Raw genomic sequence first — 16,691 nt, forward strand, 5'->3', positions numbered from 1 at the left:
GTATAGACTTTTCATTAAGGCCCTAAAGAATCATATCAACTTGTGGAAAATGGGCATCCTATGACCCCTTTAAATAAAGGAATAAGATTCTGATCGACTCATTTCAAAATATAAATCACGTAACAATTAAACATCTTTTAATGGCTCTATTTTAAAGATTTCATTTTCATTGCCAGAACAAGCATGAAACAGGGATGGAGAGATAAGGATTGGAGTTACCATGAGGGAACAGATGGAAAGGTAAATTTTTCCATTTTAAACTGTAAATGTTTAGTAACATTACGTGTACAGGAAGGTGGGAGGGAGGGAGAAAGGATGGTTCGGTGTAGGAAAGGATTGCTGAATAATTCAAAAAGAGAAGAAAACACAGATGAATCAAACGGGCTAGTGCCTGTCTCACACTGAAGCACTACAAAATGGAGGATGCTACTGTATATCTCTTTTGTGGCATAAATCCGCCTGTAATATCTGCCAGTGAGAAAGGCAGTCTTCAAAAGAAGCAAAACCTTGGGTCACCAGATCTGAGTCGACAGCTTGAATTGCATTTTGAGGTCTTTCGTCACCTGCTTTAACAGTTAACTGGAGACCGGGTTAAAGAATTGTTAAGTCTGCGCAAAGGAAGTCAAAGTGATACAGCAATGTTTTGGGGTCCTACAGTGTTTTCCGCAGTGCCTCAAAGGTTCAGCCTTTCTCCGCCTCACTTTCTATCCACTGCCTTGCTGCCTGTGTCCTCCTTATGAAAAAAGCTGTTCCACTTGGCTTCAGAGTTAACCCTCTGCTCACTGTTGAGAGAAGAGAAAATGGGTCATGAATGGGGAAAGGGGATGAACAGGCACTAAGAATCAGAAAGGAAGTGGACAAAGGGTTGAAAGAAGGATTGAGGGATGAGGAAGAACCAGAAGTACTGTAACAGAGGCAGCTGGGTGAAACTATGTATAGAAATGAATAAACAAATAAGGTCCTGTTTTTAAAAAAGGCCAAAGATAAGAGTCAAAGGTAAAAAGCAAAACTGGAATGTAGACAGCCAAATAGCTTGGAGGAAGATGGCTAAAACAAAAAGGAGGAAAAACATCAAAACATTGAGATGTAAGCTATTAGGAAAGCAGAAAAATAAAGTGCATATTTAAAAAAATGCACGTAAAGACAGTGCAAACAAACAGAATAAGATAAAAAAGAAGGGAGGGCACAAAAAGAGGCTTAGTGACAGGTTAAATTTGAATGAGCTGCAGTGACTGATAAAAGACAGTGCTTAAGATAAAGATGCAAACCTTAAATGTGCAAACATATACATAATGCTTATGCATTTGTATGTGTTTGAGAGTAGATGATATGCATAGTAATTTTATGTTCCCTTATATGGCTAATCATTTATATAGTCTTTGCAGCAATTAGGCCAAATCAGAAAATACCAGCAAGACCCATAACCTTGAAGAAATACCTGGCAGTGCTCTTTGAGAACACGCATGAAGCTTAAATGGCTTCATCAGCTTCATCAAAAAAGGAAATACATATTATGTATTGAGAAGCTATATGATTCAGCTTATTATAATAATTTGTTAAGACTGGCTAGTAATATAGTTTCTGAGTCCCAAGATTCAACAAAGTTAGGCTGAAACACTCTTTTGTGCATCAGGCGATCCTAGAGTTGAATAAGGCACTTAATCAAAAATTAAGAGTATTGTGAACATGGTGTAGTTGTATAAGTGTAGTAGGAGGGTAAGGTATAATGTAATGTTTAAGGGAGTGTAATGTATAATGTGTTTTGTTCTTGTGTGGACGAAGTGCATGTTGTTTAAAGGATGTTGATTGCTGTAAACATAGATACTGTCATGCAAGAAACATTTCAGACTCGTCTTGACAATAAAGTGCTATATCATATCATCATTATAGACCAGGGTTCCTCAAATCTTGCCCTGGAGGGCCAATGCGCTGCAGAGTTTAGCTCTAACCCTGATCAAGCTCACCTACCTGTGATTTTCGTATGATCCTGAAGACACTGATTAGCTTGCTCAGGTGTGTTTGATTAGGGTTAGAGCTAAACTCTGCAGGAAAGTGGATCTCGTGGGCCAGATTTGAGGATCCCTGTTATAGACTCTTCAGTAAGATTCATCTCCTAATAAAACTAATCAAGGCCTAATCAATATATTAATAATATATCACAATAATATATCAATAAGAATTAAAAAAGAAATGCCCTTTCCAAAAGAAATATTCTTTTCAAGGATAGATAGATAGACAGACAGACAGATGTTATATTTCAGCATGCTAAAATACCATGAACATTCAGTTAAAATCATTTAATTTTAATTGCATTAATTTCATTTTTTACAATTTTACAGTTGAACATTACAATTTAAAATGTATCTCAAATGTCCTAAGTAACAAACAGGATGGCCATACAAGACATACCGGAAAAAAGACATCTGAATTGTAGATATTAAAAAAACTGTAATATACATTAAGTTCAGTACAATCAAAAAATTAAGTTATATTGAAGCACCATGTTAAGAACATATTAAAATAAATATAATTAATACACTGGCTTTTTATAGACCAAGGCAAGGCTTAACACAACTACGTCATAAACATGTAGGACAGCCCAGTGCTCTCTCAGGTCTGCACCTGTTAAAAATAAGAACCCAACAAACGCATTCCATATCTGACATGTACTGGGGAGGATATAAAAAAAAACCACACACACAATATACGTTCGGAGATGATGTCAGGCTTTGTGTCTTGGTGACCTACAGGACTACAGTACATTATAGTAACAATATTCTATAAATGTTAAGTGAGTCTGATTAAGGATCAGCTCCAAAGGGCACTAAACATCTCTCTAGAGTAATACAAGTGGTAACGAATTAATTATGCATTGGCCCAAAGTACCAAAGCAATACCCAATATGATACAAAACCCCATGAATCTAATATAGACAAATGCTTGGTGTTAAAAAAAACAAAAAGGCATCCAATGCCAAAACACATTTGTGCTTGAAAAGTGTGTGTGATTTGTGTGGAAAAGATGGGATGCTATTCAAATAAATGACATCACAGTTGGTAAAGATGCTGAAATTTCTGTGATTTGTATGCATTTAATGTAGCAGCTGCTACGGTTCTTTTATGACATGTATGAATCCCCTAAACCAAATACAGGACACCTGACAGCTGCTCAAAGTATGTGTTTGTCATATGTTGCACAAATATTTGTGCAGTCAGTGGTGCACTCTTATTCAACTTGCCAGATGGGCAGTTAAACCCTAAATTAAAAGCACATGATCCTTGCTCTGGTCCTTCATGTGCTAACCCACTAAGCTGTGCAAGTTGCCAGCCAAGCTTATTTTTCTCGCATATGATCGATCGGTCGCATGTTCTTTTAACAACTGCAATCTAGACTGCTAACTCTGAACTGAAAAGGCTAGGAGGAAATAGAGAGAATTTCCACATTGCGGAGAACAACATCCCCATCATGTGGCAAGTCTTATGTATTACAGGACCAACAGAATATCTATTTTCCTCTGTTTTAATACAGAAACCACTAGCATGAAAATATTATCTTCTATAATAACGTACTAGACAAAATTCATCATGTAGCAAATAATTAGGCAAGTGTGCTAATAAAAAATATGTCTTTAAATATTTAAAGAAAACTGTTTTGATGCTAAGAACAGGACATTTTACATAAATTCGTAAATTTAGTTTTCAGTGTAATAAAAACAAAAAGAACATCTTACATTGAAGTTTTTAAAATAAATAAAGTCTCAGCATATTAACGACAATTGGTCGTTATTAATCAGTATATTGAAGGTCCAGATCCACTGTACCATCAGTCACCACAAGCCTAAGTCTCTTAGGCTTGCGATCTGTTATGGGAGTGCTTTGCGAGTGGGAGGTGGAGAAGTGTAGAGAATTACATGGGTGAGTTCCAGTCCCCTGATGCTGCTGATCTCTACTGACTTGGCCTCCGTGGACTTTAGACCCTGCAAACCTACTCGCAGAGGGAGAAGGTGAGAAGTTTGAGGGACCACATGCTTCTACAACCAGCCTTCCTTGAGTTCCCGAAGGCTCCATAAGACAATGGTAAGTGTAATTTGCAGGTCCTGAACCAGTATAATTCAAGCTTCCACCATCCTCACTGTACCCCAGAGTCACAGAATGATCTCCGGTGAAGTTCACTACGTAAGACTGGTGAGGAGGTTGACCGTGTTCAAAGGTGGTTGACTGAGTTTTAAACAAAGGGACCTCAGGGACTGAGGATTCTCTGTATCCCAGATGAGGACTGCTGTGCTGCGATGCAGGAGGTGAAAGCGAGGAGCTGAAGTTGAAAGCAGAAGAATCACAGTGAGAGATGTTTGAACACATCTGATCCTTATTGGGCTGGATAGAAGACACTCCAGAAAGTTGAGTGTTTTGAGTGGGAGCCACAACAGCATGAGGTTTTTCCAATCTTGAGGGTTTGCTTTGTGTTGTACTGTAACACTGAGAACCTTGGGATGAGGAAAATAAATACGTGGAGGGCAGGCATGGATCTTTATCATTCCTTGTGATCTGGGGCTTTATGTTCTTGAAGACGTTTGTTGTGGTTTTGCTAGAGCTGATGAAATAAACTGGGTGAATACGATCACCTTGCTGACCAGGATTAGCAGGGTACGGGATGTTCTTTGTTTTTTTTTGCAGATTTTCAGCCAATCTTGAGAACTCAGCATTAGGACATCTAGCAGAAGACTCTTTTCCACTGTGAGAACTTGATGGACCCGGACAAGCATAGATGCTTTCCATGTTGTTGTGGGATTTCGAGCTGCCTGCAGCCACAGAAATTCGACAAGCATTCTGGCCTTCCTCGGTTTTCGAGACATTCTTGGGGTTTGGAAAAAAAGGAAGCTTCTTGTCACTGCTACGAAAAAGTGCATTACCAGAATTGAATGCACCTGGATAATCAGCAAGTGAGGTTGACTTATTTCCTACGTGAAGTGAATGGAAGGGTGTAACAAGGTTACTGTGAGGTCCGGCACCATGCAGACTTTGTGTTGACAGGTTTGGAAAGACAGATTCGGATTTAGCTTTTGAGCTATGCAAATTGAGAGGTCCATGAATTTTGTCTTTAATGTCAATTTTAGCAAGGTATGACTCCGAGGACTTTGTGTTAATAATGGAATCAAGAAAGTGTAACTTTTTATCCTGAGGATGAATTCGCACAGTTGAGTGCCCAGGCTGTTTAGCACTTGTAGATGCATTGTTAAACATTGTCAAGTCTTTGGGGAGAAACTGTGTTGCTGAATCTTCCTGGACCTGGAGCTCTATGGGAGTTTTGGACAACTCGCCATCAGACAAGTACAGATCTTTCTCAGGGTCTTGAAGTGGAGCAGAACTTGTGGCTGTATTACACAGCTTATCTTTGAAGAGCAGTTGAGATGCACCAATAGATGAGGATGTGTCAGACTGAGCAAACACAATATCCGGGAAACATAGCTCCTCACCACTACTAAAGTTACTCACTGGGCTTGGCGATCCTAGGTAAGGGGTCTCCGGATTCCATGCATCAGTGGGACTTTGAGAGAAGGGGCTGCTGAAGGACCCGGTGTTATGTGGTTCACCAGGACAGTAATCTATTAAAGAGCTTGCCAAGTTGTTTTGTGCAGGCATCTGATCATAGCTTTCGAGATTTAAACATGGAAAGTCAAGCACATCTTCAGAATAGTTACTAAAGCTACACTCCGTGGTAAAGGGAGAAATGGAAGGAGACTGAACCTGAGAAGAGGTTACACTGGTGTTAGTGGGCACACTTTTCTCACATACCTGTGACTGGCTCATAGCCTGGAGTTTTGACAGACTTTTATTAATCTGAAACAAATTGTGGCTCAAGCAAATGTCATCCCTTCCTTTGTTGTCAGTTCTAATAACACCAATCTTAAAACTATCGAGACTGTCTGACACATGCTCCCTTACATTGTCTTTTGCTTGAATACTCCCACTGACATTACTAACTCCTGCCAGCCCATCATAACAGGGAGAGTAAAGTGACAAAGGTGAAAGGGATATTGGTAAGGGTGAAGTCTCAAAACTCAGTGGATCTCTGAAGGTACAACTACGCCCCGCCATTAGTTGCTGGCATTGAGACGGGTTTTCCTCTTTAACTTTGCCGAGAGGCATCTGTTCTACTATTGCTGCTGTAGAAAAGACAGATGTTAATTTCTTTGGCTCCCTGTGCAAAGTATCAGTGCTCCCATCTTCATTTTGAGCTTCTTTCCACTCCACCTCCCACTTGCCTTCAGCTCTCCTGCACAATCTAATCAGAGGTAATGGTTTAATGTCATCAATGTCCGCCTCAGTTTTTGGACTAGATGATTTTTGTTGTACCTGCTTGTCAGTAACATCACTACTGTCTTGAACAATTTCGTTTGGTGTACTAACGTTTTTGTTAATGTGAACAGCTGATACTTTTTGTTGTCTTTTACATGGCTTAGCTGCGCATTCTTTTCTGCAATGTTCTAGGACGTCTTGAACTGCTTTGGTGGCTTTCTCTAAACCTACACCATTATCGGCCTCCCCATGACCCCGAATCCTCTCCATTTCTGAATTTAAAATCGAGACAGTATCCAAAATGGCACTAAAAGGGTCAACTAAAGCCAAGCATTGCTGTGGGCTTGACTTGTCCACAACACTTTTTGCCTCATCCGTACACTCCATTGCCCACTCCTTTCCCCTTTTCCTCTTAAGGCGGATTCTGACGTTTAACCTCTGCTCTTCTTCCGTCTTATCCAAATCATCTGAGGTAGACCACTCATCCTTAATGGCATGTTCAATATTATCCGTGATCTCACAGTCCCCTGGTCCTTTATTTCCTCCTCCTAATCCTTTGTCACTTTTCACTTGGTTCTCCTCACCCATATTGCATTTGACTGCTTCTGTAATTTCACTCTTAGGGTCATTGATTGTCCTCTCACAAACATGTACTTTACTCGTGCTATCCCTGTATTCAGGAACTCTGACACTGTTTTTCCCTGGTCCACGATGAGTACTCTGAAGACCTTTACAGTATTGTTTAGCCGAAGTCTTTATCAACTTGGATGAGCCACGCTTTTTGGACCCAATGCAAACATTGTCTTTGAAAGTTAAACTTGATTCTGGTATTGAACATTTCATTAATGTTGTATCCACACTGCTGCTTTCGCTTGGCTTAGGTAACAGATTGTCCGAGTTGGGTTCTTTGCCTTTACTGCCATCAGTACACGGTGTTGCAGGTACATTAACATCCTGTTCTGGGTCTGTATCAAGCGATTCTCGAAATGCCCGTTTCTTTAGGGGAATGCTGCTCTGGGGACTATGATCCAGAGAAACCATGCACATGGATGGGGGTTCTGAGGAAATCAAAGCGCTTTCTGACTGTTTCTCTTGAGTATCTTCATATATATTTGGCTGATCAGCTGCCGTGAGTCCTTGATTAGGGTGCTCATTTTTGTTATTAAGTGCATCATGCTTGTCCTTTGTCTCTTTATTGTCAGCAAGTAATAGTGTCTTCATATTATCAGCTTCTCCTATACCACTGTAACTGCACAGAGGTTGGTGGTCATTAGCATCTTTATCTTGTTGACTAAACTTGCAACTCAAACACTTTCTAATATCCATCAGCAGTACCCTTGCCTCTTTAACAACAACAGTCCTGCTACCAAAACTTGCTGTTAACACTTTCTTTTTCAAGTAATTTCCTTCAACAATTACTTCTTCCTGCTTCTTGATGCTGCTTTCTTTATCTTGCACCTTAGGTACGCTCTCAACATGTTTTTGTTTCTTATCCTTGTCTGCTCCTTTCCGTTTCTTTACAGCATTTTCTGAATTTTTGGGAATTGTGACTTCAACAGATGTGACTGTTACAACTTTATCATCTTGCTTACCTTCAATTTCATACTCACTGTGGCTATCCTTACCATACACATCCACAAGTTCTTTCACAACAGGTTGTGTGACTGCATTTTTGCCAGTCTCTAAATCGCATGTTACTTTTAAGTACTTTTCTGCACTCTCCATATTTACTGGTGTGAAATACAACTCCTTCACCCCTTTCTTACCTTGAATATTGCTTTCTTTGCTCCCATTAAATTTTGTGCTCTGCTGTACTGACGCTGCTGCTGGTGCTGTAACCTTGTCTCTTGTACTGTCTGCCTCCCTCTGACCTGTTCTTTCAACCTCTGGCTTTCCTGGGATAGCCACCCGTACCAGACTGACTCTGAGGTAACGATTTAACCCTGAGAGGAGAGAGACAGGACTATTAAGAGATGGTGAAGACAAGGAGGGTGTAACGCTTACAGCACTAGAAGAGTCAGACTGCCTGTGGTTTTGCTTGTTATCCCCTGAGGTCTCTGAAGCTACACAAGAACTAACATCACCTGCCCTAGGAGCAATGGAACCGCTGATGTGTCTCCCGTCACCAGCCACTTCCCTGAGGCAATCCCTAAAGACTCTCTGCTGCGTCTCTCTGATCACCGTGCTCTCTGTTTGTGATGATTTGTCACTGTTAGTTCCAGTGTCTCCGTCAATGTGTACACATTTATCAGTACATGGTTTACCTGGAGAGATTAAAACAGGGTTAGTATTGTCCTTGGACTCAACCTCACTTCCTTTTTGCTGCTTCCCATCTTGTGTCTGAGAGTCAGAGCATTCATTTTGCCCTGTAGAGAGTTTAGAGTTCGATTTGATCAGTCTGGTCCTCCTTTTGTTGAATCTGGGGAGCTTAGATCGACTCCTTGCTTGGAGACTGCTCAGACGACTACGAAGAATATTCCTGGTCCTTGAGGAAATGCCCTGGTGGACAATTCTGACAGATGATGCATCAATGTTACGTCCCTTGGCCTTCATGCTGTCTCTTTCATGTACACTGGAAACACATCCAAGAGTAAAGGGTTTAAATCTAATGACAGAGTCTTCATTTAACATTTCTCCATCCTCATCTTTTCTCTCCTCCGGTCCATTTATGTTAGCACTACTGAGTGGTGGAGAGACAGATTTGCTGTTCCTTGTGATCCTCTCTGGTTTTGGTCGCTCTTTCTCAATTAGGTATAGCAGGGCCCTTTCTTTGCTCAAGGGGTCTTTACAGCTTAATAGGAAATTTGTGCTGTGCTGATAGAGGCAGATGCTCAGCTCCTTTAGCTCGAGGTGAGGCAAAGATGATAAGAGGTTTTGTGTTCTCTTTTCTACCTGTTTGCATTGCTCCTCCCTCCGCCACCTATCAGTCTTTCTCATCTTGCTCAAAACAAGGGCGTTCCTCTTTGTCCGTTGGGAAAATGTATTCCTCATTGGCAAGGCTGACAAGAGAATGAGACAAGAAGAATAGACCAGAGTTAAGTGATCGGCAGTAATGAAATTATAATAATACAGGTTTTTCACCACTTTATTAGGAAATTGCATGGGATGCTTAATTACAGCCTTTGTAATTTTAAATTCAGAACATACACATTTTACTCCAGGACACAAGTAATAAGAAAATAACTAAATATTAATGGTAGAACAAGCATACCTGAGTTTGATACAGTGAGAAGCGGCTTTGGGGTGCCATTTCCCCTATTCCTGTTAAGCCTTAGGTCGGTCTCTCTGAACTCATATTTCTGTCCTGAAGGATCCACGGAGCAAGCCACATCTGGTGACTGGTCTCTCTTCTTAAATGATCCCTCTCCTCTCCTGCATAGATTGGCATAATTAGTTGTGATAAAAGCAGATTTAAAAGGCTTTTAAATGCATTTCTGTCATTAGAAACCTAATTGACATTAAACCCTAATACAGTTCAGACCAATTACAAGCATCCATTGAGATAATTGTGCATTACATTTCCAACATCACTATAATATCAAAAGCAGGTGGCCTTGAAGCAGTATTAACGTATATTCTCTCACCTCTCACATGTGCAACATTCACACATTTCATTATTCTCCCCAAAAAAGCTGTCCCCATAGTAACAGGTAATCTCTTCCCCCGGCGAGATGGGCCGCACCACTTTTACACAAGCTCCATTCTTATCTCCAGGGACAAACTAATAGGAGGAACAGAAACAGTATGAGCAAATTACTTTTCAGTATACACTGTTTGACTATAATCCATTTAGTCATATGCCAGGAAACAAGTGAAAACAAATTAAGGAAATGTAATTTAAAAAAAAAGGGTGTTGCCATGTTAGGACTAAAGTCAGATAAAATAAATAAAAATAAAATAAAATAAATACATTTTAAAAACGATCAAATGGCTAATACACACTAAAAGTGAAACATTTGCACATTTTAAAATAGTACTGTATGTCTTGCCATATGTGAGTTAACATTAATTTACATATAAACTACGGTTCAAAAGTTTGAAGTCAGTATGACTTTTTAAAATGTTTTTGAAGTCTGAAGTCACCCAGACTGTATTCAAAGATAAATACAGTAAAACAGTAATACTGTGAAGTATTATTACAATTTTAAAAAACTATTCTATTTTAATCAATTTTAAAATGTATTTTTTTCCTGTAATAGTTGAATTTTCAGCAGTCATTACACCAGTCTTCAGAGTCATATTATCCTACAGAAATCATTCTATTATGCTGAATTGGTGCTCAAGAAACATTTCTTATTATTGTCAATGTTGAAAAACAGTTTTGCTGCTTAATTTGTTAATATGAAAACATAAAAACCTTTAATTCAGGATTCTTCAAATAAGACTGAAATCTTTTGTAACATAATAAATGCCTTTACTGTCACTTTTATCAATTTGACGCATCTTTGCTAAAAAAAAAAAAAAAAAAAGACTCCAAATCTTTGAACAGTAGTGTATTTGTTTTCTATATATGTCTGTGTATTTACATTTAGGACTACAATGACCCAGACTTAATAGTAAAAATAAATACACAGAGAGAGAAAATATGAGCTAGGTTTACATGTTTATTTATTTATATGTAAAAAATAATCAACAGTGTGTGAAATGATCTGTCAGTGCTTTAAGTTAACACAACCCGATTAGAATATGTGCATATGCATAAAAGAAAACAGACACAGGAGAAATGTTCATGTCTGCAACAGTGCCCTTTAGCAGTATACTTTTTTTTTCTCTTCCCTTTACAACAGCACATTGTCTTAAGTTTATCTTACCACGTGTCTCAAAGAACAAACACCAATTTCCAAGTAATCACTTCTGCTTGCATTATCATTGGTCGGGTTGACATGATACCAAAAGTTCAGTAATTCATACCAATACGAAATGTCATAATTCTTAAAATTTTGATACCATAGCAAAAACTGTTTTATTGAGCACACTCTTTACTATTTAAATAAATAAAACAATAGTAAAAATTGTCTTCAAGTGTTTTTAAACTACATGAACAACAAAAAACAAACGACAAGAAACAAAACCAAGTGTTCTTAAAAGGCTTATTAAAGCCACTAAAGCGATCCACACAAGCAGTAAATGGTTGTCATCTTTATCTTGTCAATACTGCCGTTTGATAATTATTAAAGCCATAACAGACAGTGACAGGTCTATTAGACTGCATTTCACCACTTGCACAGATCTACTGTGATATACCAGATTCTTGTCAAGATAAGATGGGGATTTGACCAAGAAGTGCATCACACGCAGATACGCGATACCAAATACCCTAAGCACATCTCAACGCATCCACGCATCAGTCGACTGCGTGCAGATGTCGAATCGCTAATTTGTACTACAGAAAAACTGGAATATTTTTATACATTATAGAGTGAATACAAACATGAAAACTGAAAGCAAAGCTCCTTAATCACTTCTATCAGATCTAGCAAGACCTAGTTAAACAAACTTTACAGACAAGTCTAACAAATCAACTGTATATAATTGTACATTTAGGCTGCAAGATACACTACAGATATACAGGGTCTTTGAAAAGCTAAGCAATTCAAAAGATTCCCCACTAAAGCAAAACTAATAATATAGTATCTTACCTTACAGTTGGGTCTGCAGTCTTCTCCCAACAATAAAAATGAAAGGAAAAAAAAAAAGCACAATCAGATCCTGTACCTTACCACAGAACAAATTTTGAAAAAGAATATTACTGATCAGTATATGCATATGGGCTCTCTCACCATGATTGATGAAGGCAGCCGGCCCCAACCAAAGCTGCGCACATCTCTTGCGCATAGAGTACATGACGCTGAAGTCATTCACTCCTGCTCTGAGGACGGCACTATCCTCAGGGCTCAGCTCAGCTATACAGCCCTGCAGTACCTCCACCCGTTCTCCCACAAGCCTGGAGAATTCAACATTTTTATATCCTTAAATATGGTGATTAACAGAATTTAAATAAGGAGATCAGTTTATTATGTGTTAGGATTAAATAATTAACATACAGTTAAAATGCTGATTTTTAATTTAAGATTTAAAAAACAAAAACAAAACAATGATTCTAACCAGTGTCGGGTGGATGTGATTTTGGCTCCATTCGTTTCAGAAGAATAGCGGTTACATGGCTCAATATTCACTCCACTGTCCAACAGAAATGCTGTCATATAGCGATACATCTAAAGAAAACAGATGAGTAAGTTAAAATAGTTTAAGCACACTGCCATATACATTAATTATATTACTTCATGTCAAGTAATATGCTGTGCTTGTCTTTAATACAAGTAAAAGATTCATTTGGACCATTTAAGCATATTCAGTTCAAGAAACAGGCTCGGGATTGTTGAAAGAAAGATTTCAATTAATCACAAAAATCTATATTTTCCCTGCCCTTGTCTATGTAAGGCCAACAATGTTTTTGGTCTAGTGCAGTCCTTATGTGCAGAGAGACTGTACTCATCATGAAGGCAAATAACTGATCTAGCAAAGACAAACATGTAGACAAATATGCTGAAAAAAGGCAAACCATCTTCACTACACTAGACACAACAACAGCTACTCATTCTAAACAATTCAAGCATTCTTACATTCCTCTTTGGTGATGAATGATGATTACACATGTTTACAAACTGCAAAAATGGACATTCAGCAATTCTGGATATGATACTCACATGCTGCTTTAATAACTCCTGTCGGTGTGAACCCAGCCCGGTGAAATAGCCACTGACCCATTCCCCATCCAACAGGGCATCAAAGGTGGCCTGGAAGTCATGTGTGCGTTTGAAGCGCAGAAGTGTCCCTCTGAGGTAACCCCATCGCCGGATCTCAGGGGGAGGACTTCATTCACATAATGAAAGAAATAAAAAAAATTACAAATTATGAATGGAAGAAATCATTTACAATACAGTTCAAAAGTCTGGAGTCAATAAGACTTTTTTTTTAAAGAAATTAATACTTTTATTTTAGCAATGTCACATTAAACTGATCAAAAGTGACAGTAAAGACATTTATATTGTAACAAACAACTTCCATTTCAATTAAATGCTGTTCTTTTGAACTTTCTATTCATCAAAGAGTGGTTTCCAAAAAAAAAAGGAAACTGTTTTTAACATAAATAATAATAACAGTAGTAGCAGTAATAATAATAATTGTTATTATTATTATTATAAAATGTTTCTTAAGCACCAAATCAGCATATGAATGATATCTGAATGATCATGTGACACTGAAGACTGGAGTAATAGCTGATGAAATATCAGCTTTGCCATCACAGTAATGAAGTACATTTTTAAATATATTATAAAATTATATACATTAAAAAACTACGAATGGTAATAATTTTTCATAAGTGTTTCCCATACACTGATTAATTTGTGGCGGCCCGCCACAATATCAAAATTGCCTGCCACAAATAGATTTTCCTAAAGTCTTTGACGTTGAATAAACATGAGCTCTGCACATTTCAAAATCAAAACACGGGGCAGGTGTTTTTATTTCAATGCATCTTTGAAGATAACCGACCGTCTTCAGAAAAGCTTGGATGTCATTTTCATTTCATCTTTCCTATAATGCCTGATAAAGTAGTGTTCATGAGCAGCGCAGCTTTAATTACAGCTGTTACCGAGGAAACCGCTATTTCTGTCTCTCCAAAACCGCCTCCTGCTGGCAGAGAATGAATTTGCAGTTTTAATTAGCCCATTCAAACCAACATGAAAATCGACTGTTTTCACACAGCAAACACGCAGAGCAGAGTTGTAAATGTGAACCGGTGTGTGTGTGTATATATATATATATATATATATATATATTTCCCCCTGGGGAAGTGCCGCCACACATAGAGTGCAGTGGCGAAGCTATGGATGGGCCCACCCACTTTGAACTGTGGCCCACCCAATGAGAAGTTGGTAATTTTCCAAATGGATATAATTTATTAAACGATAATAATAATAATAATAATCAACATCTTATTTCACTGTAACTTTATATATCTAGTTTTTAAAAAATATTAACCGCTAGTTTTCATGGTTAATTACAGGCAGTTTCTTCATTTTCCCTCTTCCTATAGGCGCATACCATACGCTTGTCAAAAAAATGTTTTATTAATCAATGCTTTAGAAGTATTGGGTATTGTACCTTCGTGCTGTATTTTCTGTTGGCAATTTGACATGCAGTTTTCATATGCTACACTTTGCCCACCCTGTTTTATGTAGGCTCAACCACTTAAACATTTCTGGCCTCGCCCCTGATTAGGGATGTAACGATTCACTCAACTCACGATTCGATTCGATTCACGATTTTGATTTCACGATTCGATTCGATTCACGATTTTATTTGATTTTTTTACTAAATGAGATTTAAGACAAATTATAAATTAAATGTGCATGTCCTTTTATTATTGCTTGGACAAAATGCTGCACATTTCTTTGTGAAATTGAAATATAACACTATAATAATATACTAATATAGCACTTGCATATTATTGCTTTTTTGTTGGTTTTGATTGCTTCTATTGTCCTCATTTGTAAGTCGCTTTGGATAAAATCGTCTGCTAAATAACACAATTTAAATATAATGTAAATGTAAATAACAAAACTAAATTGAAATTTTAAAACAAGCCCCAAATAAAATAAATAACACAAATAAAATAAATCTCTTCATATAACAAGCTAAGGCTTAATCTGTGCTCTTTCCATTTAAAATTAGAGGCAACCACTGCATTTTAATCATGATACAAACAAAGATTCTGCATACATGCAACATGAGCAGTTTTTAATCTAAATTAAATTGTATAATTTCGAAATTTGAAGCAAAAACAGAATGGTTTGACTTCAGTTTTGTGAAACTACACATAAAAATATCTGCATGAAACAGCGGATGAGCTGAATGAGACGCAGATGCACTCTCTGCCAGCAGGTGGCGCTTAAACCCTTTCCTTGGTTTCCGCTGTAAACAAAGGAGCGCTGCACTTATGAACTTTAATATGCATTATACAGAGGCAAGATTAATAAAAAAAATACCATCTAAACTTTTCTAAAGACAGTAAGTTCCCCTCAGACATACATTCATATAAACTCCTACCCCAAAATGAATCGCGATTTGTTTAGCATCTCAACCGATTTGAATCGTCACATATTTGAATCGATTTTCAACCGACTCGCAGTTAATCGTTACATTCCTACCCCTGATAGAGTGCAAGTCTGTGGGAAACACTGTAATATTACCGTTTTTTTTTTTCTTTTCTTTTTTCAAATTAATGCAGCCTTGGTGAACATAAGAAACTTTTTTTCAAAAATATGAACCTCAAAAACTGACCATAAACTTTTGAAGCAGTGTATGTTTCACGTTACTATACAAAAAAACAAACATATTACATTGGCACTATCAGAATAACAAAACAAATATTTTTCTTTAAATATCGTACATAAAAACGGTTGATCATGCATAAAGCAGTAGCTCAATAAAAACAAGTATAATAAGTACCTTATGTTCATCTTATGGGTGCTAAACCCCAGTAAGGGATCCAGCACCAGACTTGTGGCCAGATCATCTGTCTCACAAAGCTCTCTCACACTCATTCTATAAGATCCCTCCATGGTCACCCACCATCAACATGCTGGAACAAAATGAAGCTGGTGATTAACACATTCAAACAGCTGCAAGTCACTCTACACAAGTATAAAAGAGAAGAACAACAGCAATTATGTTTTTTTTCCTCAGAGATTTCTAAAAATATAACCTTCATCTTACAGCAAAAGACACCTATATAGAGTGGTGTCCAAAATGTCTGAGCCCACTAGTGAAAATACGTGTATTTTGTTCATTACAAATTCATTATAATAAGTGAAAAGTGAAGTTTTGCCCTAATGGCAGCAGTGGCCAAGCTGCACAAATGTTCTCCAGCATGATTTGAGATGATCCAAAGAGTATCTTGAGCTTCAATGGAAACATGAACATCTGACCATCTATACTAAGCCACTTGATCAATGTCACAAATCTAATTATTTGATGTGCACTTGTAGTGAGTGACCCAGAAACGGAATTTGGAATATCTATGATTTATTTTACATCATAACCTTTTGTTTTTTCACTGTAAATCTTCATTTGTAGTAGGGCTGTGCGATATTGAAGAAAAATGCGATAACAATGCGATATTCGATATGCGATACGATATTGCTTAAAGTGTGTAAAATCAATTTCAATTATATTTTAAAATATTTAAAAATGAAAATTATATAACCAATTTGTTTCACATTCTTTCTTGGAAAAGAAAGAATCACTACAACTTCTGAAAGTGACCAGCAGTGTTTTAGCATTACTTAAAAAGTTATGTCACAAATCAGAAAATGTAATTTTAACATC

General features: G+C 37.6%; 1 protein-coding gene across 4 annotated transcripts in view; it reads right to left on the bottom strand.

The window, feature by feature from the left end:
* Window positions 1–2,688: 2,688 nt before the first annotated feature.
* Window positions 2,689–16,691, bottom strand: part of kmt5c (lysine methyltransferase 5C) — a 17,148-nt gene continuing 3,145 nt past the window's right edge. The window contains exons 2-10 of one of the 4 annotated variants that reach the window (XM_016468046.1): window positions 15,813–15,945; window positions 13,004–13,169; window positions 12,402–12,511; window positions 12,077–12,240; window positions 11,936–11,955; window positions 9,881–10,017; window positions 9,508–9,668; window positions 8,561–9,295; window positions 2,689–8,485 (exon numbers count right to left, since the gene is read on the bottom strand). In XM_016468046.1, coding sequence (XP_016323532.1) covers window positions 3,786–8,485; window positions 8,561–9,295; window positions 9,508–9,668; window positions 9,881–10,017; window positions 11,936–11,955; window positions 12,077–12,240; window positions 12,402–12,511; window positions 13,004–13,169; window positions 15,813–15,925 — 6,306 coding nt within the window. In that variant the 5' untranslated portion in view covers window positions 15,926–15,945 and the 3' untranslated portion in view covers window positions 2,689–3,785. Of the gene's footprint in view, window positions 9,296–9,507; window positions 9,669–9,880; window positions 10,018–11,935; window positions 11,956–12,076; window positions 12,241–12,401; window positions 12,512–13,003; window positions 13,170–15,812; window positions 15,946–16,691 lie in introns of all 4 variants that reach the window. The other 3 variants (XM_016468045.1, XM_016468047.1, XM_016468044.1) reach the window with 3 other exon arrangements.

The sequence above is a fragment of the Sinocyclocheilus anshuiensis genome, unplaced genomic scaffold (genome assembly GCF_001515605.1).
Source record: "Sinocyclocheilus anshuiensis isolate Anshui unplaced genomic scaffold, SAMN03320099.WGS_v1.1 scaffold893, whole genome shotgun sequence".
NCBI classification, from domain to species: domain Eukaryota; kingdom Metazoa; phylum Chordata; class Actinopteri; order Cypriniformes; family Cyprinidae; genus Sinocyclocheilus; species Sinocyclocheilus anshuiensis.